The 27,777-nt window shown below is 36.2% G+C and overlaps 1 protein-coding gene across 13 annotated transcripts in view; it reads left to right on the top strand.

Moving 5' to 3' along the window:
- Nucleotides 1-27,777, top strand: part of RBFOX1 (RNA binding fox-1 homolog 1) — an 895,957-nt gene that overhangs the window by 274,042 nt on the left and 594,138 nt on the right. For 7 of the 13 annotated variants that reach the window (XM_038186799.2, XM_072023682.1, XM_072023681.1 and 4 more), the window contains one exon: nt 656-703. In XM_038186799.2, the coding sequence (XP_038042727.1) occupies nt 656-703 (48 nt within the window). Of the gene's footprint in view, nt 1-655; nt 704-27,777 lie in introns of those variants that run through there. The other 6 variants (XM_038186829.2, XM_038186821.2, XM_072023700.1 and 3 more) reach the window with 5 other exon arrangements.

The raw sequence follows: 27,777 nt of genomic DNA on the forward strand, positions 1-27,777 counted from the left end.
TATATACTTATATAAAATAGGTGCTTGAGTATTCTTGCATTTTTCAGTGGGGATTGATACAAATATCTTCAACCTATCTAGTAGTCTATAAGTATAAATATGGACTATGTATTACAGTATTCAGGCCAGAAAACAAAATAATACATTGTCAATTTTAAAGTCCAAGTTAGCACCTCAGTTAACAGACAGAAGTTTGAGCGTTTATTTATCCTCTTAAGTTGACAATAATCTTACCTTTAAAAATTTTCGTTACAATCAGTAATAAAATAGAAAAGAAAAAAAAAGGAGCAAACGATTACATTTTATCAAGAAGCAATTGGAAAAAAAAAAAATTACACCTTACAGAGATCTTATTTTTGTCTTGTGTACTATACTATCTTGAAAAAAGTTGTTTTTTTCCAATCCTATCTTTCAGTTGACAACACATCTGCTTGTAATGAAGTTTAATAAATAAATAGTTTAATAAACATTCCTTAAAGCTGTAATGCTAAATATTGTACCCTTAAAGGTACTGTGAATACAAAAGTAATACAGTAATATATAATAGATTGAGAAACCTGTTTTTCAGACTTTGATGCCTTTTCTCATTCAGAGTTATTCTCACAGCCCTGAAGAATGTGCTTTGTGTCATAGTCTTCTCTGTTTGTCTTTCCAGGATACTAAATCAGAGTGCAATTCCTGTGTAGAAACTGAGGACAGAAAAGTAAGTTGCTTGTTTTAATGTAATTTATGTCAGGCCAGTCTAGTAAGTATTTCTTTGATTGGTTTATGTTTTCAATTTAGCCATGTGAAATTATTTTAAGTTGTTTTATGTATGTGTGTTAAAGTTTCCTAACAATGCCTTATCTAATGTTGTATTTTAACTTCAAATGGTACAAAACACTATCGAATGTGCTTCCATTAGAAATATACCTACTTGTTCAGAAGAGAATTATAATCTTACTTTTGTGAAATTATGAATTGCCTAAAAGACAACTGCACTCCGTATTCTTAATTTCATTATTAGCAAAATTACTGCATGACATCTTTCATGATAATGGTGGCATACCAAGATAAATATTCTTAAAATAGCAAGATAAGGGCTACTTCCTCTTGCTTGATAAGCAATATGTTTGATATTGATTTATTTTCCTTCTAAATGGTTGCAGTCTAGAAAAAAAAACTCATATTATTTCCAATTTTATTGTTAGTGAGTATAAAAAGTGCATTCTGTTCTGTTCTTTGCCTTGCTAGCTTTTTTTATACTACGTTATACATGCCATATGTTTATACTACGTTATGGCATGTATACTAGAATATACCTGAAAAAAAAAAGTACATTTTAGATTTAGATTCTTAAATTGAAATCTTATCAATTTCCACTCAAAAATGAGAGACGTGGAAAGCTGCCTTCTAGCACTAACAGTTTCATACTCTCAAGTTATGTTTTGAAACAGCAGGGTTTTATGCTTAATTTAACATTATGTTAACTGTGCTATTATGTGTAAAATCAATGTTCTACTACTCAAATTTCCAAAGGTTCTTTGTTTTTGAACTTCTTTTGGCTTCTGAATCTTTCCATGATTATTCAGTGACTTCTGATTTCCTTAATGATAATCAAGTTCTTTTTGATGTAAAAATGAAATTTTATTAATTGTCATCCCAGATGCATTTTAGTTGTTCATGATAGCACACATCTTATAAAATACTGTTATTCAAGTCTGACATAAAATGATTTTGAGGTTACTGCAGGAAAGCAAAATTCATTTGCTTTGTTATGTGATGGAAGTTCTTCAGAATTTCAATGATTTTCAAAATTTTCAGGAATGAAGAGAGGAAATTATTTTGAGTTAAACAAAAATACATTGAGATTTCAATTATGATAATAAAATTTGAATATAATAAAAATAGAATGTATGTTATGTCTTAAATACCTATCAGCTGTTACTAGTTTCTGATTATTGAAGTCCACTATAAAATTTAGGGAATTCTCCTTGTTATTTACACCCCTACTGTTTTTTTCAGTTTGCTGGGAGGTTTGTTTGTTTGTCTGTTTGTTGTTTTCTTTTTTTCTTAAATGAAATGCAGTAAATTAAAATACTGTTTTTTCCCTTTTACTTACTTTATGCCTTCCATAAACCCTATTTTCCTTTGTTAATAACTTCAATTATTTTTTTTTTTGATGAAATTCCCAAGTTTCTCCTGTTTTTTATGAAAGATTTCTTTTTTTAGGCTTCATTAAGTTTGAACTGCTGATAAATTATACCTTCTCATATCTTATGCAGTTTGTTACATTATTTTCTCAAGCATTTTGCAGAGATGAATGAAGGTTCATATATTTGTGCATGTTTTCATGCATTTCTACTGGAAAACTTAAACTTGAAGCTGGAATCTAGTTCTGGATTACTAAATCTATACAGTATATCTCCATGTGTCAGCAAGTATGAGTTTGTGAAAGTGTCAACTACATGACATCATGACATAATTTTAAATCTCTAAAATTAGATGGTACTCATTACTGTGAAACTCAGGCCATTTACACTTCAGTGATAGCTTTTATGAAACTAGGTGTTTAAATATAAGTGCATGCTGTTTGATACTCTGCTAAAACACCGTTTGGGACCTTACTTTCTAAACACCAGCATCTGACTTTTCTTGGAGTGGATAGTAGCGTCTGACACTGCACAACCAAATGGTTGTTTTTATTGCTTCAATAATGGGAAAAGTTATCACAAGGCTGACAAACTTTGGACTGTAGTATGATTAATTTATTAGTTATATTTCCTTTTTTTTTTTTTTTAACTGCAACTTTCATTTTATAGAGCAGAGTAGTTGCCAGAACACTAAAACACTTTTTTTTTTTTTTTTTTTTCCTTCTCCATGCTCGAAGATAAGATAATTTCTACCTCAGTATAAATGATAGGAGTCATATACATGATACTTGGCCTTGGTTGAGTGGTCTCCTAAGGAGCTTGCATTCTTCAGTGACTCAGGCCATGGAGACTAACCGAGCTGTCAGACCCCAGAAAGAGGCAGTTACCCCCTCTGTTCACATCCTGCAGTATAGAATATGTGGTCTGCCTTTTTCTATGACAACACAGTACTAGGCAACTGAAGTGAAACAAAGAGCATGAGATTCCCATGTTACCCTGTGCCTTGTTGCTTAGCTGACATATTTTCATCACTTCTCTTTCCATTCCTGTTCTTAAAAGCAGTGGCAGGGAAGATGAGCTGGTGGTCAGTGAGTCTCCAAACATGCTGTGAATCTTGAAGATTCTTTAACTTTTAAGGTATCACTAAGGTTGAAAATCTGGAGATTATCAACATTACAGTGCTGAGTGCTATGACTTTCTCATCCTTGTGCACATAGCACAAGGATGAGTGCTGAGTGCTATGACTTTCTCATCCTAAATACTGATGCACACAGACGTGCCTTCAGTACTGCAGGCTCTTAAGTGACCTTGCCTCAGTAACAGCTGAAGTAATAAAAAAGTATGTGACATTTGTTAAGTTTAGGGCATTGGCTTGTTTATTGACTTGCTAAAAATACAGTTCTTATCAAAAACCAATAACCTGCTCAGTGTTCTAGCTTGCAAATGCAGAAACTACAATTTACATAGAGAATTGTCTATTTTATCTTCCTCTTTTTCTTAGTTTGTTGGAACATTTTGAAAGAACAGAAATGTAATAATTATATATTGTTGCTGCATGGCATATTTCATGTTTTCTGTGTTTGGTCTCAAAACTGAACCTTCTGCTGAGCTTAAGAGGCAGATTTACTTTTCAGTCCAAGGGTATAGATTATCGGTAATCCATTCTGTGATCATCAAATAAAGATGCATCCATTTTGTTTAATAATAATGAATTCTTTCATGTTTATTGAAAGCATAAATTTGGGGCTTAATGTAATTCATAGAACCTGAAACATTGTAAATAAATATTTTTATTCTATTGACATTGAAATCAAGACAAACTACTGCAGATGCGTCATTAGAATTTCATAATTTGACTCTTTCATAATGAAATATATTACTAATGAACTATATCATTAGTAATTAATGAAAAATATTCATAGCTAACAACAAAATATGTCTGCAAGGTCCCTTCCTTTTCTTACAAACTTTCTTCCTGAAGCTTCTTAATCTCTACTTTTTGAAGTAGAAATTTATGAAGCCGTTGCTAAAACTTTGCCTGTAGGCAAACTTAAATTTTGTAAAAGTAGTTATTATTGTGGAATCTATTATTCTGTAAGCGTCAAAATGGCATTTAATTTTCTTAACCACTTTATCACTATGACCTGTGTATCCCTCCCTTGTGACTTCCACTGAACTTTTTATTTAAGATTTTTTTTTTTTCTGCAAGGATAAAAGCCTTCAGGTTTGAGAATCTGTTTGAGAATGTCAAAACAGCTGACAAGTAATCTACAGTCTGTTGTAACTGACCAATATCATTAGGCATTACTAACCTGTGTTTACTGCAGCCAGCGCGGCCCAGTGTATCTATGATTTTATGTCCCACTCTTCTTTTCTGTGTTTGTCACACCTAACCGTTTTTTTGTTTTGTTTTTATACCTTCTTTCTGAACAACCAATATTAGATGTTTAAAACTAAGCGTGTCATTCTGCAAATGTCAGCTTTGCTGTTAAAAGCAGCATGCATGACCATTAAAATTTCACAGGAAAGAAACTTGTTAAAAACATATGAACTGTGACTTCACGAAAATAGATTGATATCTGAAGCTAGTCTCATGTTTAAGGAATTGGAGTCATAATTTCAAAACCTGTGATATTTTCTAGCATGACGCTTCAGTCTTCAATGGATGATAAGTGATGTTGTTCATTTGTTCTTTTTACCCATACGTATATCCATATTTTTACCCAATAATTGTGTTGGGGGCAAAATATGTGGTTGTTGTTGAGGGAATTAACAAGGATATTGATCTTTTTGCCAAAACAGACAGCCTTGTGGATTCCTTTGTGATCTTTTCTTCCTTTTGTTATAAGCAAACTCTAGCCTTGGTGTCCACTTCAGGAAGAGTGCTAATATGTAAAGCTGTATTGCTCTTACACCAGCTTAATCATTTCTTAACAGCTGAAAAACTTGCCTCAAGTATATCTTCTGCATCTTTTATTTATTCTCAGTCTGCATCTCTATTTGGTCTTAAACATATGAAAAATAATTGCTATTTGGGACTGGCATTGAATAGGAGTCCTCAACATTACAAAACAAACAAACAAAAAGCCACAAAAACCCGGAAATAACCTTTGAAGCCTGAACAGAACACAATAGAATACTTTGTTTTCATATGCAGTTGTTGTCATATCATCTAATAAATTCATGTCAACACTGTGAAACCAACACTCTGCTATGAAGTTACCTTCCCCTCGCTTCTTCACCACGCTCTCTTTTGTTTTCTTCTGAAATGGAAAGCTGTTTGAGCCACTGAAAACTGACTGGAAAGCTAACTTATAATGGTCTTTCTGTGCTGGATAATTTTGTGGCAGCTGGGTTTTACTATGCCAGGAATGTTTTATTCTACATATTTGGTTTCTTCATTTTTGTTTGATTTCGGCATGCTCTTTTGTAATAGACTCACTTTTGCTGTAACGTGTAATGACAGTCTTTTCAGTATTCCTTGCAGGCAAGTAAATGCTGACCATTAACTAGCAGCTATGTTATTAGCTTGGTGGCTCAAGGTCACTCAGGATATCCTGCTCCATTTTCTGTTCTTCAGTAGCTCATGGAGAGAACATTTTTGAGATGCATCTTGACTTCAGAATTTACCACTTTTGAGCTCAGAGTGCAGAGGCTTTATGAGAGCAATAGATTTTATGGGTATGCATTAGGTCATGATAGGTCAGTAAGTTAGAAAATTTCCCTGTAGTGACATGTTTCATAACTCCCTATTACCTTCTGTGGGATATGGTATAGACAGTAATACCTTTCTTCTTCTATGCCTGCTGTGGAAACGACTTCATAATTATTTTAGTGTCTTCTATCAGAGGATTTCCAAGCATTTTGCAAACAATTTAAAAACACCTGTGAGGAAAGTACTTGCATTTATATTACTCAGGTTAATTATGGGGAAATAGAAATATGAAGAGAAAGGCGTAGGCAAAGTTACAATGTGAGTCTGAGACAAAATGTGGAGGAAAACAAACAGATTTACAAATACACTTTGCTCAGTATATCCTATGGCTTTTTGCAATCTTTTATTTACTTTTTCAATTTATAATGATCAAATATTCCATGTAAGTTTAAGGGAAAACTTTGTTTTAGTAGTAGGAAGAAATTTTATCCGATTTCTTTAACACTGTTTTTTAGGTTACTGTGGGAGGGAATTAATAAGGGTATCAAATAAGAACGAGATGATAAGAAACATCATGGACAGACACACTCAACTGCAGACATCTAAGATGTGAATATATTTGTATACTGTTTCCTTTCATTTTAAATCCTTTTTCTGCTGTTTAGGAGCTCCCTGTCAGTGAATAATACGGAGTAAGTGTCATTTCTGTTACCTCATGAAAGCATCATGCAATCTTTGGAGACTGGGATGCATTTTTCCTCACATTAGAAGGAATCAATTTTTTGATGAGTGAAGCTTGCAGACTCTAATGTATTGGTATGGAAATGTTCTATATAAGTATTTTTTGTTCTGCTAGATGATTATGTTCCATAAATTGCATTGGGATGTAGATTCTGAGAAATTAAGAATCTTAAGGAAGTTCTGAATACTAATGGGCCTCCCCTTGTTTACTAGAGTGAACAAATAAATGATTCCCATTTCTTCTGCCTCATTAATTGATGTAAAAATAAGAGTATTATTGAACCATCATATGATAGGACATAGAATATACGAGATTGGACATAAAATTCAGAAACAAGTGAGAATAACAAGCTATTCAGATAATATCTACCTACCACTGTATGCCAGAAGTTCCCACTACGATTTCAGCTCTCTTAAATTGGATTTGTGTGATGTTTCTAGAGTCTACCTTACCACAGAGAAGTTTTCAAAACTTCTGTAAGAGAGTAAGAAAATCTCAGGGTTATTTTTGGCAGAGAAGTTGCTTGAAAACTATGACTGCCTTCTCCACAATAATTTTAGTTCAAGATTTTTTGTTCTCCAGATACTCTAAAATACAGAAACTCTGTTGAATCAAACCCATGCTCTGAGTTGCATAGGTATCATTTATTATTATTCGCACTACTTTTAATCATATTTTTAAAATGGAGGGATCTTCCATTTCCTTGTCTTTATGTTCTTCACAAGTAAAAGGATTACTTACAGAAAAATATATAGCAGAAATTTGCCGTATAATCTAACACACAACACAAGTCAGCCTAAGAAATACTGGCAGTTATAAAGAGGGGAAATGCTCAGAAATCCAGTCTATTTCCTGGCATGTGGATTGTTGTAGTTCAAAGTCTTGTTGAAAAGTTATACGGTATTTGAATGATCATTCAGTTCTATTACTGTTCTCTTTTTCTTCCTGTTACTGACATGCAATTACAGAATTTCACAACTGAAGTGATGACAATTGCTTGTGTGTGTCTATCTTTCCCTTAATCCAACTGCATCGAGCAATCTGTAATTTGATAAAATGGAATTGAAATGACAGTCATGGTGGAAGTGCCAAAACAATAATTTGACCTCCCACTGAAGTGCCAATGTGTTCAGCTGTATGAATTTCACTCATGCTGAATACACATAAGGAACATGTATAGTGTATTTATTATGCTAGAACACCTGTTAAAGCAGATTACAAAAAAAAAAAAAAGTACAATTTGCCTTTTTGCCAATGTGTTCCATCTTTAACCATTACATTTTCTATGTCCATGCTACTGTCTACAAACACGATTACTATTGCATACATTAACTTTATAATTCTATTAGGAAAGTATGTTCTTCAAATCTTAATTTTGAAGGTATTTTTCTAAATCTTTAAATTATTCTGTTAAGTGACATAAGTGTGTGGCTGCCTCCTCCAGCTGCTTCAGCCCAGGGCTGCTCCTGCCCAGCTGCTGGGGCCATGCCCGGGGACCTGGGGTCTCTGCCCATGCTGGGGATGTGGCCACCACTTTCCCCTTTGCAGGTTCAACTGGTAGCAAAGCTGAGCAGGGATCTCAGAGACGCACAGACACACAGGACATTGACAGAGCTGGTTGCACAGGGTGCCACAGGCAAGGTGCTGCCTTCAAAAGCATTCATTTGCATATGACTCACCTGAGCATAGACATTTCCTTCCTACTCTTCCTCCTTGTATAGAAGGTATAGGAGGTCACTAGTGCAGGCACATATAGGACACTCATGCAGGGCTGCAGGGGTGGCATCTGTGAGAAGGGAACAGGAGTTGCCCCCATGCTGGACACAGCCAGTTTCTGTCAGCTCCGGGAGGGACCTGACACCTGCCAAAGCTAAGTGAATGGATGATACTGGTTGAGCCTCTGCATTACGTATTTAAGAAAGTGTTAGAACAGCTGTGAGAGAGGGGAGTGAGAAAATGAAAGAAATAACCCTGCAGACATCAGAGTCGGTGAAAGAGAAAGGTGGGGGGAGGAAGTGCTCCAGGCACCACAGCAGATTCCCCTGAAGCCTGTGGAGAGGCCCATGGTGAAGGAGGCTGTTCCCCTGCAGCCCATGGAGGACCATATCATAGAATCATAGAATGGCTTGGGTTGGAAGGGACCTCAGTGATCATCTAATCCCAATATGAAACCTTTTTCAGTTATAAACAGCAATCACTCTGTTGGATAGGCAGTGGCATGTGATTATTGTAAAGACTGTTCAAAACACAGACTGCATTAAATAATGTCGGCATTTGTAACATCAATGTGTATCATTTTTTGCTTGCCTCAAACAAATGCAAATAATACTTGAAAGGAATCTAGGAAGATAAAGCATCTTTGCGATGTAGGCCCAATTCAGGATGCTTGCTCCTTAGTGTATGAGCTAGCACCTCAGCAATCCTGCTGCACTGCTGAATTCAGAACATGTCTGGTTAGCTTTCTGCAAAAAAGGTACGTGGTAACTTCCAGTCTTGTCTTGTTAAGGGAGGTGAGGTGGGACTTCAGTCTTGAGAAGTATAACAAAATGAAAGTACTTTTGAATTGAAAATGAGATGATATTTATTGGAAGTGGTGCCAGTCTTGTTAGAGGTAATCTTTCCTAATGCCTTTTGATTTACTTAAGAAATCAAAGTGACATTAACAGAAAACATGGACACTAGAGAGGCCTGTATTTACAGTAAGAAATACATACATTTCATACAAAGTAACTAGAAATTATGTGCTAACCAACTGTTCAAAAAGTCTGTATTTCAGCAGAGGCTGAAGACAACGTGGGGTATTTCCTCAGCATACATGTGCGTGTGAGGCTGCATTTGGAGATGTACACCATTTCATGCCTGTCATCTTGTCATGGAAGCATGGAGAGATTTTACCATTCAATGTAATCAAGTCACTAGCACCTGAAGTGATATTCAAGTTCTTGCTAGGAGCCAGGGATATTTTTGTAGACAGAGGTTTTCCAGCATAGAAGTTGAGCGCAGCTTTACTAGCAACCAGTAGCTCTTTTGACATCTTTTTAACTCTAGTGTTGAATTTTGCTCATGGAATAAGGATTGGAATTTCAAGAATGGGGAAATTAAAATTATAGACTAATTTTATTTAAATAATACAAGTTTTTGCTTCATCTGTTTGAGCTGAACCATGCCTCATTACATCTTTTAGTAATCTGGAACTTCATTTTTTTGTTGAACCAGGATGTCAGTAGTTTTGATGCAATGCTTTAACGTTTTAACTGGATAAACTCTTAAAAAAAATAAACCTAAGGGCAGTTTTGTGAGAGGGCAAAGAGGGCAGGAAAAAAGGTTTATAGAATTGCTCTTACCTGTGGTTTTGTATCCCTAGATAATTAACCTGGTCTTAAAGTGTTGGGCATTCAACTAAAGCATATGTTTCAAGTTGTCATTATTAGCCTCACTTATAATTTTTCAGAATGTGCTTGTTTTGAAACAAAGTGCTTGTGCATGTTTTGATCGATACATTAAGGTAGGTGGATTCTAGCCATGATGACAATAAATGGACTAGGTCAGTGTTTGCTGGGATATGGAGCAGAAATAGGCTGCAGAGTAACTCCTAAGAGGACTTTATATAATGAGGCCACCGAGGGAAGCCACTCATGTGTTTGCATTCACAGAGAATCAGTGAATTTACCCAACCAGTAAGAGTATTTATTCTTGCATAAAGCCCCCAGATGGTAACATTTCAAAAATATAGATAATACTTTTCTTACTTCTGTTATGCATCAGGCTTTTTGATATGCTTTTTTATTAGACAAGTAATCTTGCAGATGTTGTTTCATTAAACTGAGGTACAGAGTTACATTCCATTAATTTTCTATTCCCAAGTTCTAGGCAATGCATTCTAATTTTCTTTCTTTAAAATTGCAGGACAGCATTTCATATATTAAGTGATACACAGATTGCACATTAGCTGATTAAACTTACCAGAACAGCACTAATTGAATACTTGCTAACTTGTCTTTTTCAGTTTTCCAAAAGGTAAAATTAATAAATAAACAAGTTATATTGTTACTTCAAAATATTGGGAAGTATTTTAAATGTTCCTAAGAGAGAAAACACAGGGACTGAGGAACCATTATAGTATTTATTTATTTTTTTGTCTCTGTACATCTAGATAGTCAATATGGAATGTGTTATCTGAAATACAGAGGATTTAAAAATGTTTATTTTCCATAAAGAAACCTCAGTTCTTCGAAGCAGACACACTTTAAATGTCTAAAAGCATTAAAAACTTTATTTTTTCTAGAAGAAAACATATTACCATCCGTCTATGTTTAGCATTATAAGTGTTTCTATACTGCACTTTAATTTTACTTGCAGTAAGAAAGAAGCACTGTTGACTGCAGAGGTGTTTGAAATAGGCATCACATTTTCATGAAGTATCCTTAAAGAGGCTTACTGGTGAGTTGGAAGTACAGAGGTTATATATTTCTCCAGGCAAAACTTTGGGAATGAGAGTTCTTTTGTAATCTCTTGTAGTCCTTGTAGTAGAGTTTATGTTAAAGGAAACACAAATATGTTGCTATATAGGAGCTTGCAGTTGTCTCCTTATTTAATCAGTGTGCTTGATAGATAACCTTTTTATCAGACTGATTCTCTATGATGTTAAGGTATACTTTGTCTCCACTGAAACTGTATGAAACTTGGAAACAGTATTTGAAACTTTGTATGAAGAACTTGATGCAGGCAAGTTCTAAATCATAAAACTTAGAGATGCAAATAACATTACGTCTCTGCCAACAACTGTGTCTCTATGGAAAGTTTAAATTTTAATATTGGAAATCCTTTTAGGAAGTGAACTTCTTATATTTTTGCTTCTGTTTTCTTTATAGACAATAACAAAATTGGGAATCATGTCAGCATGAAGAGGAAAGATCTTGATGCTGTGCAAGTGCTGTTTAGCATAAGGAAAACATTGGTGTGTTACCAGCACTGTTTTAGGGAAAAATCTGTCAGGTTGCTGGACCTATTTAAAAAAAAAAAAAATCTATCTCTTGTTTTTTGGGGAAAAACAAGAGATAGAAAGGTAGAAGGGAATTGGACAGGAGAACAGGATTCCTTTGGCTGGTGAAAATCTACACTTCCAACTGCTTCCAAGCCTGCGATCTTTAGTTCATATATACAGCATTTGTTTACTTCTTTTTTGTGGCAAGGAGTCTGTAACTCTTTGAACTGCTAATGTTTCAGCACTTCCTTGGGAAGTGGAGGATGAGATTGCAGGCTATTAATGAGTAGGGATAGCCCTATCTCATTTTTATTTGAGTTTACACTTCTACCACTGTTTAGACATAAATTGATCAGATGGTTTTCCAGGAGTGTGCGCATGGCAATATTATCAGTGGCAGATTGTTTTCATCATATTTGAAGGGACAGACTGGATCAGACTATTGTTTTGTTTGCCAAATTAATATCTGGGATTTAATCCAACCTGATTAACAGGATGGCTATGATTGGATCATAAAAGGGGAAGCAGCCATATGGAAGGCCTTTTTTATACCTGCTGGCTCTATTACTTTCCCAGTAGCTTGAACACACGCAATAATAAGCTTCTATTCAGTAATCCGAGTCATTTCTCATTGATTCTACTTAGTCTTTTTATTTTATTTTTTATTTTTAAATATTGGATCTCTTCCCAGGTAAATTTTTTCTCTGTAGCAGTAAATTGCTTTTTACAGCTGCCTAGACTATAGACTTCTGGTAGTGGGCAGTTTGACCAAACTGGTAACTGATAACTAAGATAACTGACTCAGTTATCTTAGAACTGACTTCTTCAATAATGATGCAGAATGTACTTTCTTCTGATAAAGTCTATTATTATAAGACCCTTTACACTTAAATGTATGTCTGCATTTGGAAATTTGGATGTGTGTGCATGCTCCTGTTGTCTTTGAAGTATTGTTGATGATTTTTTTAAGGAGTAAAGTGTAATGATTTCTTTCAATTTTCTTATACATGTATGTTTTATTGTCTTACTGCATGATGTGTGATACAGAGCCTTCATGCTTTATATATAAATTATTTGCAGTCCAGATATGACTTAATAATTATAGTTTTGCACAGTTCAGCTGAAAATGCTTTGCTGTAGATCAAGGTCAGAAAGAAAAAAAAAGGGGGGGGGGTTGATTCTACAGTTTATTTCAAGTGCTTGAATACTGAAATAGGACAACCAAGGCAGTACTGAAATAATTAGTGTATGGTGGGGGTAGGAGAGGTGATAGTGAAGCTCCTCACCATAGCATACTTACTGTGTAACAGTTTTAAAAACATTCGGGGGTTATGTCTCAAAAAATACAGTATAAGTATTGAAAGAAGATTTCAGATGTTCAAAGTATGAAAGACTTTTGTTTTTTTCTTTCAGAAGACTAATATATAAAAATAAGTTCATTTATATTTTTCTAGATAATGGTAATATGCAAGTGGTGAACCTTTTGAAATAAATGCATTAAAAATGATCTGATCTCTGTTACTGTTTTTATAGACTTGATAAAGGTTGAGAACCAAGAAACAGAGCAGATTTTTTTTTTCATATGTTGATTATCTGAAATCCAATAGAGAATTATTTTGTTTAGTGTGTTCATTTCACACCACTTCACTGTGGTCTTTTCCTGAACAGCTAATGGGTTAGCTGATGACATATGACAAAACCAGCAGTGAGAGGTAGAATCTTTTCTTGCTACCTGACATCGTGGTACACCAACTCATTAGTTTATTTTCCTGGAAAACTTTCTTTGTGCCTTAAGTCATCATACTTACAACAATGTTACTGCTACCTCCTGAAAATCTTTTATCTTTACAACCAAAGTCATGCGTTTACCATACTTATGGTCTATGTTTTCTTTGTCCTATTTTCCTCATATGAATTTATTATTTTATTTCTGTTAAACAGATTCCAACATTTCTTTGGAAAATAATGATATCCTAAGTTAAGATAGACTTTTTGGCTTTCTGATGGCACATATGGTAGGTAAATACTGGTCAAAACCACCTTTTCTGTCTTGTCCACTGTCTCTCTTGACTTTGGCAGGTCAATTGTATCTTGAGCATTCTCTTCAATAGCATTGAAACATGTTCCTAGTTTGCTTAACAAGGTTGATTTTTTCTGGTTTAAATTCTTTTGATTGCCATTGAAGATGTAAAATGCTTGTACATTGATGTGGGAATGGCTATGAATCCTGTGAGACAGCATGGAGTGAAAAACATTCGATTACATCTTAGGCAAACATGGCATACAGAGGCTTATGTTGTCTTACCTGCTATGCTGATAGTCTCAACTAGATGCAAATATTTGTTATTGCTACTATGTCCAAAGATTATTGGGTCCAAAACTTTTAATATATGCTCCTAAAGTTATCAGAAAAGTGTGTTTTTTGGAAGTTCTGCTCACTTTTTAAGAATGCGAGAAGTACAAAGGCTCTCAAAGGATGTCAGTTTTTATTTTGGTGGTTCTATAAGCTGAACTCCACTAGGAGACGTCTGATTTGCTTTCTTAGTTCAAGCTAAACAGTAGCATACTGATATATTGCACTCCAGTACAGGGAACCATAAGAATTAATTGGATCAGAACCTAATCCAAGTTATTCTGCATGCTAATGAACTTGTTAATGTCTTTCAAAACGTTACCTATAGTTGTTCTGTCACATCATACACTTTCCTTTTTCAAAACTAACTTAAAATCTCCAAAACTTGATACTTATTTTAAAAGGAATATTCCTGTAAGTATCACGAAGTATTCTTACTTTATTTTCCTCTTTCCTCTTCTTAGGAAGATTTTTTTTGTTAGTTTCAGGACATAGTCGAGTTATCAGACCTTCGTGCTTTTTGCAAAAGAAGTTGTGGTACCGGCAAAATAGTTCTTTCTTATGGTTTGGATGTAGGACTAGAAGGTGTTTTGAGCAAATTTGCCAACGACACCAAACTTAGAGGAGTTGTGGACTCGGGTGAGCGTGGAAAGGCTTTGCAGAGAGATCTGGACAGATTGGAGAGCTAGGCAATTACCAACTGCATGAAGGCAAGTGCCGGGTCCTGCACCTGGGGCAGGGCAGCCCTGGCTATACGTGCAGACTGGGTGACGAGATGCTGGAGAGCAGCCCCGCAGAGAGGGATCTGGGGGTTGTGGTTGACAGCAAGTTGAATATGAGCCAGCAGTGTGCCCTGGCAGCCAGGAGGGCCAACCGTATCCTGGGGTGCATCAAGCACGGCATCGCTAGTTGGTCGAGGGAGGTGTTTGTCCCGCTCTACTCTGCGCTGGTGAGGCCTCACCTTGAGTACTATGTGCAGTTCTGGGCACCACAGTACAAAAAGGACTTGGAACGGTTGAAGAGTGTCCAGAGGAGGGCAACGAAGATGGTGAAGGGCCTAGAGGGGAAGACGTATGAGGAGCGGCAGAGGTCATTGGGCCTGTTCAGCCTGGAGAAGAGGAGGCTGAGGGGAGACCTCATTGCAGTCTACAACTTCTTCGAGAGGGGGAGTGGAGAGGCAGGTGACCTATTCTCCGTAATCACCAGTGATAGGACCTGCGGGAAAGGTGTTAAGCTGAGGCAGGGGAAGTTTAGGCTGGACATCAGGAAGAGTTTCTTCACCGAGAGGGTGGTTGCACACTGGAATAGGCTCCCCAGGGAAGCAGTCACGGCACCAAGCCTGTGTGAATTTAAAAAGCTTTTGGACTGTGCACTTAGTCACATGGTCTAAACTTTTGGGCAGACCTGTGCAGTGCCAGGAGTTGGACTTGATGATCCTTATGGGTCCCTTCCAACTCAGGATATTCTATGATTCTATGTTTTATTTTCCTCTGTGTTTAAAACCTGTCTGAATGTATTGTAAGTTTTCCTGGTGGGCATGTACATCACATCTTTTACATCTTTTAGGTCTAGACTGATGGGCTGCTGGTACAAACAGCAGCTAGCCCTCAGTTAGCAAAAATGTCTCTTTGTTACTTTTGAGCATGACATAACAGGTCACTCAGGTTGGTTTTAGTAATGCTGAAAGTGTAGCTCTTTGTTCCAGAAGTTGGAGATGGATCCTGGATAATCATTTTAAGAAACAAAATGCCCTTTTGTTTGTGCATAGCAAAGCACATAGTTGATTTATTATCTGCATGTACTTTAAATGTTGTAGGATAGGTACTTTAAAATAATTATTTTTTAGTATGTTGATTATACATACTAAATAACCATTCTGTGCATTTCCCATATAGGGTGCCTAATCCTAAATTATTTTTCAATCCTTAAAAATTGCGTTGGTTTAAACTATTAAAAAAATTACAAGGAAGACATGATTATAGACTACATGGAATTTTTAGCCACAGTTTATTGGATTTGAATGTTCTTCTCTAATTGTTTTTTTTTTTTTTGTGTTTACTTCAGAATAGTATCTTCTATATAAATACTAAAATCTCTTCAGTATCTTTTATTAATACAACTATGCATACTGCTAAGTCTTGGTCTGGTTTAGATTTAAATGTTAACTTGACCACTTTTGACATATCATGGATGAAATAGCTTACACAACCAGAAGATGGCAGTATAGGCAAAAAAAAAAAAAAAAAAAAAAAAAAATTCACTTCGTAAACAAATCCATTTTTAACAGACTTCTACTTCTTTTTTTTTTCTTTTTTTTTTCTTTTTTTTTCTTTTTTTTCTTTTTTTTCTTCTTTTTTTTTTTTTTTCCTCCCACATCAAATTTATTTCATAATAACTTCTAAAATATTTTAAGGCTTTCTTTTCCTCGACACAAGCAGTGGTTATGATTCTCTGTTATCATGCAGTTATTACAGCTCATCTGCACGTTTATTTTACTTACCTTGTTTTAGAACTGGTAAAACCCCAAATAATTCTAGCTTCTGACTCTGGGTATTATTTTCTAATTGGGTACAGTATTACTCCACCATTTTTTTCTGTTAGTGTTTTGCATAACCAAATTTTTAAAATGGCTTCTCACAAGCCAGTCTTTCACTTCCTACTTAATTCTGTGCTGCTGTTTTTTGAATATTCAGATACTTTAAACATACCAGTGAGCAGATCACTGTACTACAGTAAAGATATCTAGAACTACAATTTTGTGGTTATAGCTTGAATAAAGTCGATATATGTCAAAGTGACCGCCCTTCCTGTGTATGCAACACACAAGACCCAAGAATGAGGAAACTGAATTAATTTAAGACATTTGAAAATGCAGTTTAGTTTTCAGGCTGGCACCTGGAAATTTCAAAACACTGTTTTTGTACACCGCAGCCTAAAATGAGAGCACTTTTAAGCTTCCAAGTAATGTGAACGTAACACAAACTTCAGGGCATCCTTTTCATTCTTTCACCTACTCCTCTCCTTCCCAAACTCTTACTGTCAGTTAGGCATTATTTGAGTTAGATAATTTTTTTGGAGGGAGATGACCAGGGCAGGAATTGCGCATCTTATTGAAGGTTTTCTTTTTACTTATTAATTTCTGTTCAGAACAAGCAAAGAGAATTATATGAATATATAATATATGAATATAATATAATATGAAACTAGATTGAAGGGTTTGGTGATTAGTAGGTGATTTTTTGTAGGGTGATGTTTTTGAGTTTAGTTTTGTAACAGTCATGATTGAAACTCTTCTGAAAAACAATTCTCTTATTTTTTTCACAATACATGAATATATTACTGATCTTAAAACTACACTGCAAAACCCACGATTTCTAAAGGAAGTTTTTTTGCTGAAATTTGTTTTCCACTGTAATATGATCATTATGTTTAAGCATACTTATCTAAGCAGTTTATTGCCTATAATACTTCAGGGAGTTTTTTGTTTGTTTGATTTTGCACATTGACTGGTGTGTTTGTATGATTGCCAAATAACTCAGGCTTCCATAGCAAGGTAGATGTTACAGTATTTGTGAGAAAAACGTTAGCAAATATGTCCTTAAGGAGTAGGCTAATGCAATGGTTGGCAATGATATAAGGGAGAGTGAAATTAGCAGTGGATTCTCTTGCTATAAAGCTCCAACGTAGTACTCCTGGGGATAAACCAGAGACCCACTACTGTTAACTTGTCTCTTCTATCCAGTCGATTAAATCCTGACTTCTGTGGCCTGTAGGGCACAATGCAGGGCCTGGCTATTTAGCCAGACATTTATTCACCAGCATATCATGTAGCTGAATGTGGTTTGTTGGGCTGGAAAACTGAGTAGCAGTTCAGTTTGAAATGAAATTTTTATTTTTTTTTTGGTAGGTATTGCAATAAAGCAATACCGTAAATAGCAAATCAGAAATTGCATAACCTATACTATATCTAGGTTATACTATATAATATATATAAGCTATATATGTGCTATAGTACATGCTATATACTATATAAGTATTTCTGTCATTGATGATGAACTACCGGTGGATGCCATGGATGTGGGCTTTTTTTTTTTTTAACAGTGACTTCAGTAGATAATGTCATGTCTTTGGTAACTGTCTTGTTTTTTCACTTTCTACCTGTTGCCTTTGCTTCATCAGACTCATTTTGTCCTTGTGCTTAATGATAAGAATTTATTAAAATGTTAGAGTAAATTTAGTATGTGTCATCTCTGTTCTGACAGTACTCTTTGAAACATGAAAAGTACGTTTTACTATGGTCTTTAGTGCTTAAGAAATTTTCCAGTATAGATGTTGTAGCTTGAATGTGTCTCAGCATTGAATCTCAACAGCTAGAAGTAGAGGTGAACACTGTGTAGATATGTTATGATTTATAATTTTAAACTAAAATATTCTTAATTGCATTTCTATTAGTATAGCAAGTATTTGAGAATCCTCAAAGATATTTCACAACTAATTAAAAATCATCCAGTGGTATTAAATATCTAGCTGTCAGGATGGGGGAAAATAAAAATATCCAAACAAGTTGACAGAGAGTCAGTGTTAAATCAAGGACTTTATCTTGTAGAAAAAAAAAAAAAAAGGAAACTGCATCTTATTATGGCTTCTTTTCTAACTTAATATTTCATGCTAGGTATTAGTCTTTGAGAAACTCCTATAGTATCTGTTTTTTTTTTTTTTTTTTTTTTTTTTTTAATTTGATAATTATATTTGCTTCTGAAAATGCTGAAATTATTATTCAACACAAGAGTAGAAATCACCTGCTTATTGAATTGGATGGAGAGCCTGGCTTTTTAAGAGGAAGAATTCTTCTGTTCAACTTATGCAAAATTGTTGGTGTCTCCTCCTGGTTTCTGAAGCTTGATTTCATAGAGAAGTCTTTCTGTTAGTCATTAGGTCTCTGATTCTGATTGTCTATATGCAGGCTACACTGAAGGAATCAATTTCAGACTGTTACTATCCTTCTGCAATATTACTTTATATTTTATTTTTGTTTGGAATGGTCATTAAGCTGATCTTGTCTGATTTTGTTGTGAGCAGGTGGTAGTTTTTGCTCTTAGGAGCGTAGCAGTGACAGAACAGAGCATTTGTAACAACTTGTCTAAAATGTGCGTCAAAAATCTTCCCAAGCTGTATATCAACACACTATATATTCTTTTCATCGTATTACAGGAGAGATTAATTTTAATCCCAAATTTATCTGTATAATTCACGAGTATAATTTTGGCTGAATTGCAGACACAGGCTCTTGAATTCCCTTAAACACCTAAAAGAGTTTGTTCAAACAGTTGCTTTGGACAACCTGGTCTAGTGTGAGGTGTCCCTGCCCATGGCAGTGGGGTTGGAATGAAGGTCCTGAAGGTCCCTTTCAAGCCAAACCAATACTGTGATTCTATGAAATAGTGTTTCTGCTGAGAGTTAATTATGTTTCAAAGAACAATGTATTTGGCAGAAAATGTGAATTGATCAACAGTTGTTAGCTCTATAGAGGCATTCCATTATGATACTAAATGTGGACTGTTGCCCTAAAAATGCAGACAAAGACTACGGTCATCTGTTATTTTTATTCCAATCTCCTTCATGTAAATGTGTACAAAACAGTAACTTCCATCACAGCATCATTTGGTCAAGAGACACATGCAGTAGGACATTGATAAATGCCATGTGGTTAATAGCTTCATTTGAAAGGCAGTCTCGTAGATCCTTTAATACAGTCTTCTTCATAATCTTGTCCTTTTCAGAGAGAAAGATATGAGAAAAAAAGTTCAGTGGGGATGCTGATACTGTATGATTATTTCAACTAGGAAAGGTGCCCTCCTAGACCTGTTGCTAGAAAACAGAGAGGGTCTGGTGGGAGATGTGGTGATTGGTGGCTGCCTCGGTCATAGCGACCATGAAGTGGTTGAGTTCAAAATTTACGGTGACAGAAGGAAAAGTGCCACCAAAACCTCATCCCTAGATATGGGGAAGGCGGACTTCAGGCTGCTCAGGGAACTAGTCAGCAAGGTACCCTGGAAAACTGCTCTGAAAACTGCTCTTGAAGGCCTCGACGTCCACCAGTGCTGGTCATTCTTTAAGCGATACCTCCTAGAAGCACAAGATCAGGCAATTCCTAAATATCGCAAGTCAGGCAGGCGGGGCAGGAGGCCGGCGTGGCTGACCAGGAACATTCTGATGGAGATTAGGCGGAAACAGAGAGTGTTTCGCTACTGGAAGGAGGGCCAGGTGTCATGGAAAGAATACAGGGATGCTGTTCGTGTTTGTAGGGAGAAAATTCGTGTGGCCAAAGCACACCTAGAGTTGAAGCTGGCTGTGTCTGTGAGAGAAAATAAAAAGGTTTTTTTTAGATATGTGAATGGAAAAAGGAGAACTAAAGAATACATAGGGCCGCTCCTTGATAGGGAAGGTCTCCTCACAGACAATGACATAGGCAAAGCAGAGACGCTTAACGCCTTCTTTGCCTCTGTCTTCAATGCCGATGATGGGCTTCGGGACCCAGGGTGCCCTGAGCTGGAGGACCGGGACGGTGGGGATGACAAACTCCCAACCGACCCTGAATGTGTGCGGGATTTGCTACTCCACCTGGATCCCTACAAGTCCATGGGTCCAGATGGGATTCATCCCCGGGTGCTGAAAGAGCTGGCGGACGTCATCGTGGAACCTCTCTCAATTATTTTTCAACGATCCTGGGAGTCTGGAGAGGTCCCGGTAGACTGGAAGCTGGCAAATGTTGTGCCGATTTTCAAGAAGGGTCAGAAAGAAGACCCTAGCAATTACAGGCCTGTCATTCTCACGTCAGTGCCTGGTAAAATCATGGAGAAGATGGTTCTCGAACTTATTGAGGCGCACCTGGGGGACAAGGCAGTCATTGGTCCCAGCCAGCATGGGTTTGTGAAGGGTAGGTCCTGCCTAACTAACCTGATTTCCTTTTATGAGAAGATCACCCGTATGGTGGACCAAGGGAAACCAGCTGATGTGATTTTTTTGGACTTCAGCAAGGCTTTTGACACGGTTTCCCATAGGATCCTACTGGACAAAATGTCCACCATACAGCTAAATAAAAACATCATACGATGGGTGAGCAATTGGCTAATGGGCAGGGCCCAAAGGGTTATGGTAAATGGGGCTGCGTCAGGCTGGTGGGCGGTCACCAGTGGGGTCCCTCAAGGCTCCATTTTAGGGCCGGTACTTTTCAATATTTTTATAAACGATCTGGATGTAGGAATAGAAGGTATTTTGAGCAAGTTTGCTGATGACACCAAACTTGGAGGAGTTGTGGACTCTGTTGAGGGTGGAAAGGCCTTGCAGAGGGATCTGGATAGGTTGGAGAGCTGGGCGATCACCAACCGCATGAAGTTCAATAAGAGCAAGTGCCGGGTCCTGCACCTGGGACGGGGAAACCCTGGCTGCACGTACAGACTGGGCGATGAGACACTGGAGAGCAGCCTAGAAGAGAGGGATCCGGGGGTCGTGGTAGACAGCAAGTTGAATATGAGCCAGCAGTGTGCCCTGGCAGCCAGGAGGGCCAACCGTGTCCTGGGGTGCATCAAGCACGGCATCGCTAGTAGGTCAAGGGAGGTGATTGTCCTGCTCTACTCTGCGCTGGTGCGGCCTCACCTCGAGTACTGTGTGCAGTTCTGGGCACCACAGTATAAAAAGGACATGAAACTGTTGGAGAGTGTCCAGAGGAGGGCTACGAAGATGGTGAAAGGCCTGGAGGGGAAGACGTATGAGGAACGGCTGAGGGCACTGGGCCTGTTCAGCCTGGAGAAGAGGAGGCTGAGGGGAGACCTCATCGCAGTCTACAACTTCCTCGTAAGGGGGTGTCAAGAGGCAGGAGACCTTTTCTCCATTAACACCAGCGGCAGGACCCGCGGGAACGGGGTTAAGCTGAGGCAGGGGAAATTTAGGCTTGACATAAGGAGGGGGTTCTTCACAGAGAGGGTGGTTGCACACTGGAACAGGCTCCCCAGGGAAGTGGTCACTGCACCGAGCCTGTCTGAATTTAAGAAGAGATTGGACTGTGCACTTAGTCACATGGTCTGAACTTTTGGGTAGACCTGTGCGGTGTCAAGAGTTGGACTTGATGATCCTTAAGGGTCCCTTCCAACTCAGGATATTCTATGATTCTATGATTCTATGATTCTATGGTGTTGTGCTTAAGTAAGTACATACAAGTAAGTCCTACAAATAAAGGAAGTAATGAGGTTGCACAGATTTTGAGAAAATTTTATTGTCAGGAAAGTCTGTAAAGCTAAAGTTTCAGGCTAATATTTTCTGATGCTTTTCTCTGTATGACTTGTCTTGTTTCTTTCCCTATATAACTTTCAAAGTAAAGTTTAATGCAGTAAAGCCTCAGTTCAGCTGGAACTGTTTATTAGGTCACAAAACAGCTGATAATATTAGAAAGAGCAACACATATACAGTAGGTTATTTTGAACTGTTCTAATTTTTCAGATACATACAAATACATGACAAAAATCTACCCACTTTTGTTTTGTTTTCATTTGCAGAAGATAATACTATGATATTGTTGGTAGGAGATATGTGAAATACTGTAGGTTAGCCACTTGTCCATATACAAACAAACTTCAGTAACTGATCACTAGTTGTGGAAGTTTGATGTTTTCTGTTTGTGATGCCAGTGTTAGGCTAGCATTCATCCTTTTAAGTTTGCTAAATATATTGGTGAGATCTTGGTTTACAGTAAATAACAAACCAGTATAGATGTTCTTCAAACATGGGTTCATCTGAGAGATAGGAGGGGCAGGAAATCCATCCTTGTTTTCTTTACCAATTTCCTTTAGAAGATAAGAATCACTTTGAGTTGACATAGATTAATTATACAAATTATATCAGTTGTCTTTATCAAAATCCCATAATAGTGAATCAGTCTTACTGAAATGGTTAATATTCTCTTAAAGTCATTCATGACTTTTCTGATGAGACAATATTTACTTTACCTCTTTTTTATTAGAAGTCTTTGATAAGCAGAGTCACCAAATTCAAACTTTAAAATGTGAAAAGAAATCAATGCTGACATTTAATTAGATGTTTGAGAATCTTTTTAGGAAGAAAATGAAAAAGCTGGTGATATTCTTTGGCCCTATAGTTTCAAAATTCATTATAGCTGTTCTTTGAAGATTTTGTTTTACTTAGACCTATATGTGCATTCATGGTAACATGTTGCTGCCTTAAAAACTCTCCCAAATGTTTGAACAAACAGATTTCTTGATTCTTTGACCACCTGCTTCTTGAAATTTCTTGTTGTCCCAGTTTTAATTTAATCCTTACCTACTTTAGGGTTGACATATGGTAACAACAATCTAAGTTATTATGTGGTGGTGGTGACAAGCTTGAAAATACAGTGCAGTCATTTATAAATGCATAAAATTATTTCAGATTTTATGATTAGACAGTTACTGACTTAGTAGTATTCCATTAATTTCCCAAATAATCACACAGAGAGAAAAATGGATGTTTTAGACACTGACTTGATGATTTATAGCAGCATTCAGTTTACCAAAGTGCCCCTCCTGCTAACATACATTTTGGAAGCGGGGAGCTATCGTTGTCCTGATTAGACAGGCATCCTTGCTTTCACAGCTAATCCAAATGGTTCATTAGAAAATACTCATTACAGTAGGACTCTAATTTAGCGACCAGCATTTCTGGAAGTTTAATATTTCTCCTGATTTCTTTGGGGAGAAATGGTGTTGTTTTGTTATCTCTGTAAGTGTTCTTACCCCTGCCTAGGATTTCAGGTTAGGCTTTCTCCAGTGCCTGCTGTTGAACAACATCACTATTTGTGTATTTAATTGCCTACTGTTTGCATTGTTGATAGATTTCAAGTGTTACTTAAAGATGTGAAGCAAATATTTTTGTGAAGGGGTTGTGTGGATGAATGTGAAGGAGCTTAGATATAGATTAGCGTACCGTCTCTTAAGAAGGTTCTTTACCAATGTATTAGATCCTTTTTGACAACCTTTAAGGTGCTATGGTTTACCCAGGTGCTGGAAATTGTTGTGAAAACAGTGATGCTGTAGCAATTTATTTTACACATGGAACAGATCAATGATTTTTTAAAAATCACTTCCTCATTTTAAGGTGATGTAAAATTGAATGTATTATTTAGTATAAATGGTGCTTTTATGAGGGAAAAGTCAAACACCTTTGTTTTATGGAAGATAATGAATTTTTTACTGAAGAATACAATTTTTAAATGTTTTCCTAAGAATGTTATTCTAGACATTTAATGTTGACTTATCTTCAAGTAGAAACTGGGGGAAAAAAAGAAGTTGAACTAATGATGAGGCTATGAGGCTCTATCTTGAGTTTTATTCAAAGTACACAAAAGCTGTTTTAGGGTCCTGATCTTAGAATTGTTTCTAACTGTCTGTAACATCCCACAGACAGCTATCTGGTCTATTTAACGTGTTTTTTTTTTTATTATTATTATTTTTTAATATTTTTAATCCCAACTAAGCCAGCCCCATGGCAATTCTGTGTGATAGGGAAGCTGTTGAACCATGGATAATCGAAGGCAGTCAAAACTTCACATGGATACAAGAATCTTTTGGAAATAATAAGAAAAACCTTTCTCCTCAATGTGCGTTAATATAATACACAGTCTAAGAAATCAAAGTTAGAATATTGATTATGATCATTGCAAAATCTTGGGTTTGGTTTCAGTCAGCTGCAAAAATGACTAGTGCAGTATAATGAAGAATATTTCTTTGGCACAGGCAATTGGACAACCGTATTTCCATTCCAATAGCGTATGCCTCTTTCAGGGTGCTCACACACTCATGTACAACCGCACTTCCCTTAAATCATAGAGGCATTACAGAAGTCCTGTTGCATTATTTCTCCTGGATGGGAATATGTGGCTGCTTGGTGTTCATCAGCTCAGTGTTTCATTCCTGGAGATTACTCATATGCCATACCTGCAGATCACAAGGTATACTATTCACATGTTGCAAACACAGGGGGAGAAATGCAAGGGGCATTTCCCAAGGAGCTTTGAGCTTTTACATCTTGCTTGTATTTTGGTTTTATATGAATGATTCTTATGACTGGCTTTCAATTTTTGTATGATTGCATGATAGACAGGGTTCTTCTTTTGTCATGCTGTTTGTGCTGTGATGATAGGTAGCAAGGGGCTGGATGTCACTGAGTAAATGATTCCTAGCTCTGAAATTATTCTGTGTTATAGAAAAAGAAAAGAGAAAACAAAATCTTAAGAGCTGTTGAGCTTCAGTGTTCTCAGCAAAATTACCTATTTTGACAAGTTTTTCCTGAGAGGATGTGATGGTTATAGGAGTTGGTTGAGGAAAAGAAATGTATTTGTGATCAGTATGAAGACTTCTTTTTAATGGTATATTTCATGGTTGTGCATTGAAGCAAACAAAGATGGATTGATACTTTAAATATACATATACATGTATATATATAAATAGAATATAATTAACATTTTCCTCTAAATAAAGCTTTCCTCTGTGCGAGTCTTCACACTTTTTTTTCTTTATTTTTTGCAAAATTTTTGAGACATGCACAGTTCCAGATAAAGCATACCCAAAATACTTGAAAGAAATAAAATAGTATTAAACAGTATTTTCTTTGTGTATTTCCCTTTATAAAGCACCAAGTTGCTATGGTATAACTGTAATTTTACCCTGCTAATTCAATTTAACAAACATCAGGTTAAAAACAATAGTTTCATAGGTTTTAAACATGTTTTGCTTAAAAGGAAAGTAGTTATCCATTTTTGGAAACATGAAAAATATTTATACAAGCTTATTTTGGTATGTAAAATGTATAGAATGTATTGTTTCCATATCACACTGTCAACTGATGTTAGTATAATGTATTTGCACCAGCAAAGGTGTTAGCCCTCTACATGCTGGAAAGAAACACCAAGACTGAGGTAGGAATTTATGAGTGAGTTTTGTGTGTGTCTGTGTGTTAATGAAACACAGAATTTAGAGGATGTTGGTTTTTAGTTATCCCTTAAATAAACTACAAAGTCTAAAAATAGATCTTTATTGATTATAATACTGTACTAACTCTAAAAAATAAATAAATAAATAAAAAGCTGAATTTAAAAACTTTCGTAAAACCTCAGTCTCTTTAAATGATGGTTTGGCAAAGGAGAAGTCCTTTATTCTTTCCCCCCTTGTTTTTCCTTCAGGTTATGAAAAATGAAAAACGTTGTGTAAATGTCAAAAACATCATAAAGAATAAATCCTAGGGGTTGGTTAATGAAACCTGTCTGCCTGTTGGCAAGTAGCAGGCCCTCATCACTACAACAACTGGCACTAGGATGCTTTGAGGGGTAATATCTCAAGAACCGTGTAGCACATTCTATCACTGATTCCTAATTTACTTAAAGTCTCCTAGGCACCTGTCTTAAATGGAAACAAAACCCAATGAAATTGCTATAGCATCTTCCCTACCACTGTTGCCATATTTGGCAGCATTTAGCTGTCTGTTCTATGGAGATTCGCCATTTACTGTCCATATATTAAAAACTGTAAGATAGCATGGGTTGTAGAATCTGTTGTTCTCTAACACAATTTTATTAATAATTGTGTTGTATAAACAGCATAAGATATTACACATTATATGTTATATATATATATATTTTTTTTTTTAATGATTTCAGTCTTGCAATCTGTGCTGCCACAGTAGCAGCATTATGTAGCTTATTTTAGTTGCAAAGGAACCAAAGTGAAAATGAAGTGTGGAAGGTCCCCAAAAAGGATGGCTAATAGATCATGAAAATTATTGTTTTCTGTTATAAACTAAAAATAGTTACATTGAGAAGTATGTCCATTACGATGAAATAAAAGTTTTTCCAGAAAATCCTAGGTAGTTCAGAAATACATGCCTGCATTCATCAGTTTTACAAGGCTGATAACAAATTCAGGCCTTCTAACCAATGAACAAATGAAGAAATGGTCAGTCCTTATAATATCTGCTTTCTAGTATAAACACATTTGTCTTACAGGTTTCACCAGTATACACAAAATGATGCTAGTTGAGATTGATGCAGATTATATGCTATTTTCAGTTTAATTTTATCTACTAGGAATATCTCCTCTGCTTGTTGCCACTTGAGTCTTTGTGAGGGGGACCAAGATGCTGAGATGTTTGCCTTAAGCTGTTTGTGTGAATTAAAATGTCTGTCTTCCTCTAAAAAGGGGGCCCTCAGGAAACATGAGGACAAGAGATGTGTCACAGTATGTTTGCTACGAAGTGACTCAGTGGCATATGTTCTCAATGTGTTGTGAAAGAAATATCATCACCCTTAGTTGAGTATACATACATGTGGAAACAGTTGAAAGATTTCTGAATGACTTACAGTTCTCCTTCTTTATTTCCCAGACTATCCTGAAGTATATCGCCGTGAGTACGCATACAAGTTTCAGAAGGAAATAGGGAAGTTTGCAGTTAGATTTCAGGAAGAGTTCTAACAAACTTAAAGAATGTGCATTGTGTGTGCAAAACGAAAGATACTGGTTTCTAAATCACAAATCTCTTACATTACTGTCATCTCCATATAGATGATTGTCTTTTTTTTCTTCTTGTACTGTTGTTTGACCTGTTCTGCTCCTCAGCTGAGAATTTTTTCATGGCAAGGCTATTTTGTTGAGGATTTGTAATACTTACAGGAAAGAAGTTCAGTGAAATAGCTGCATTCCTCTTTTTTCATGTTCTCAAAGAGAGAAAGAAGAATTTGATACTTCATCCTAAATCTAGAAACCTACATCTCATTCCTTCCTACTAGCAAATGGTAATCTCTCCTTATTCCAGTGTTTGATTTTTCAAGAATGATTTTCAATCCTAAATATCTAGTGTTTCTGGGATGAC

The sequence above is a fragment of the Anas platyrhynchos genome, chromosome 15 (genome assembly GCF_047663525.1).
Source record: "Anas platyrhynchos isolate ZD024472 breed Pekin duck chromosome 15, IASCAAS_PekinDuck_T2T, whole genome shotgun sequence".
NCBI lineage: Eukaryota > Metazoa > Chordata > Aves > Anseriformes > Anatidae > Anas > Anas platyrhynchos.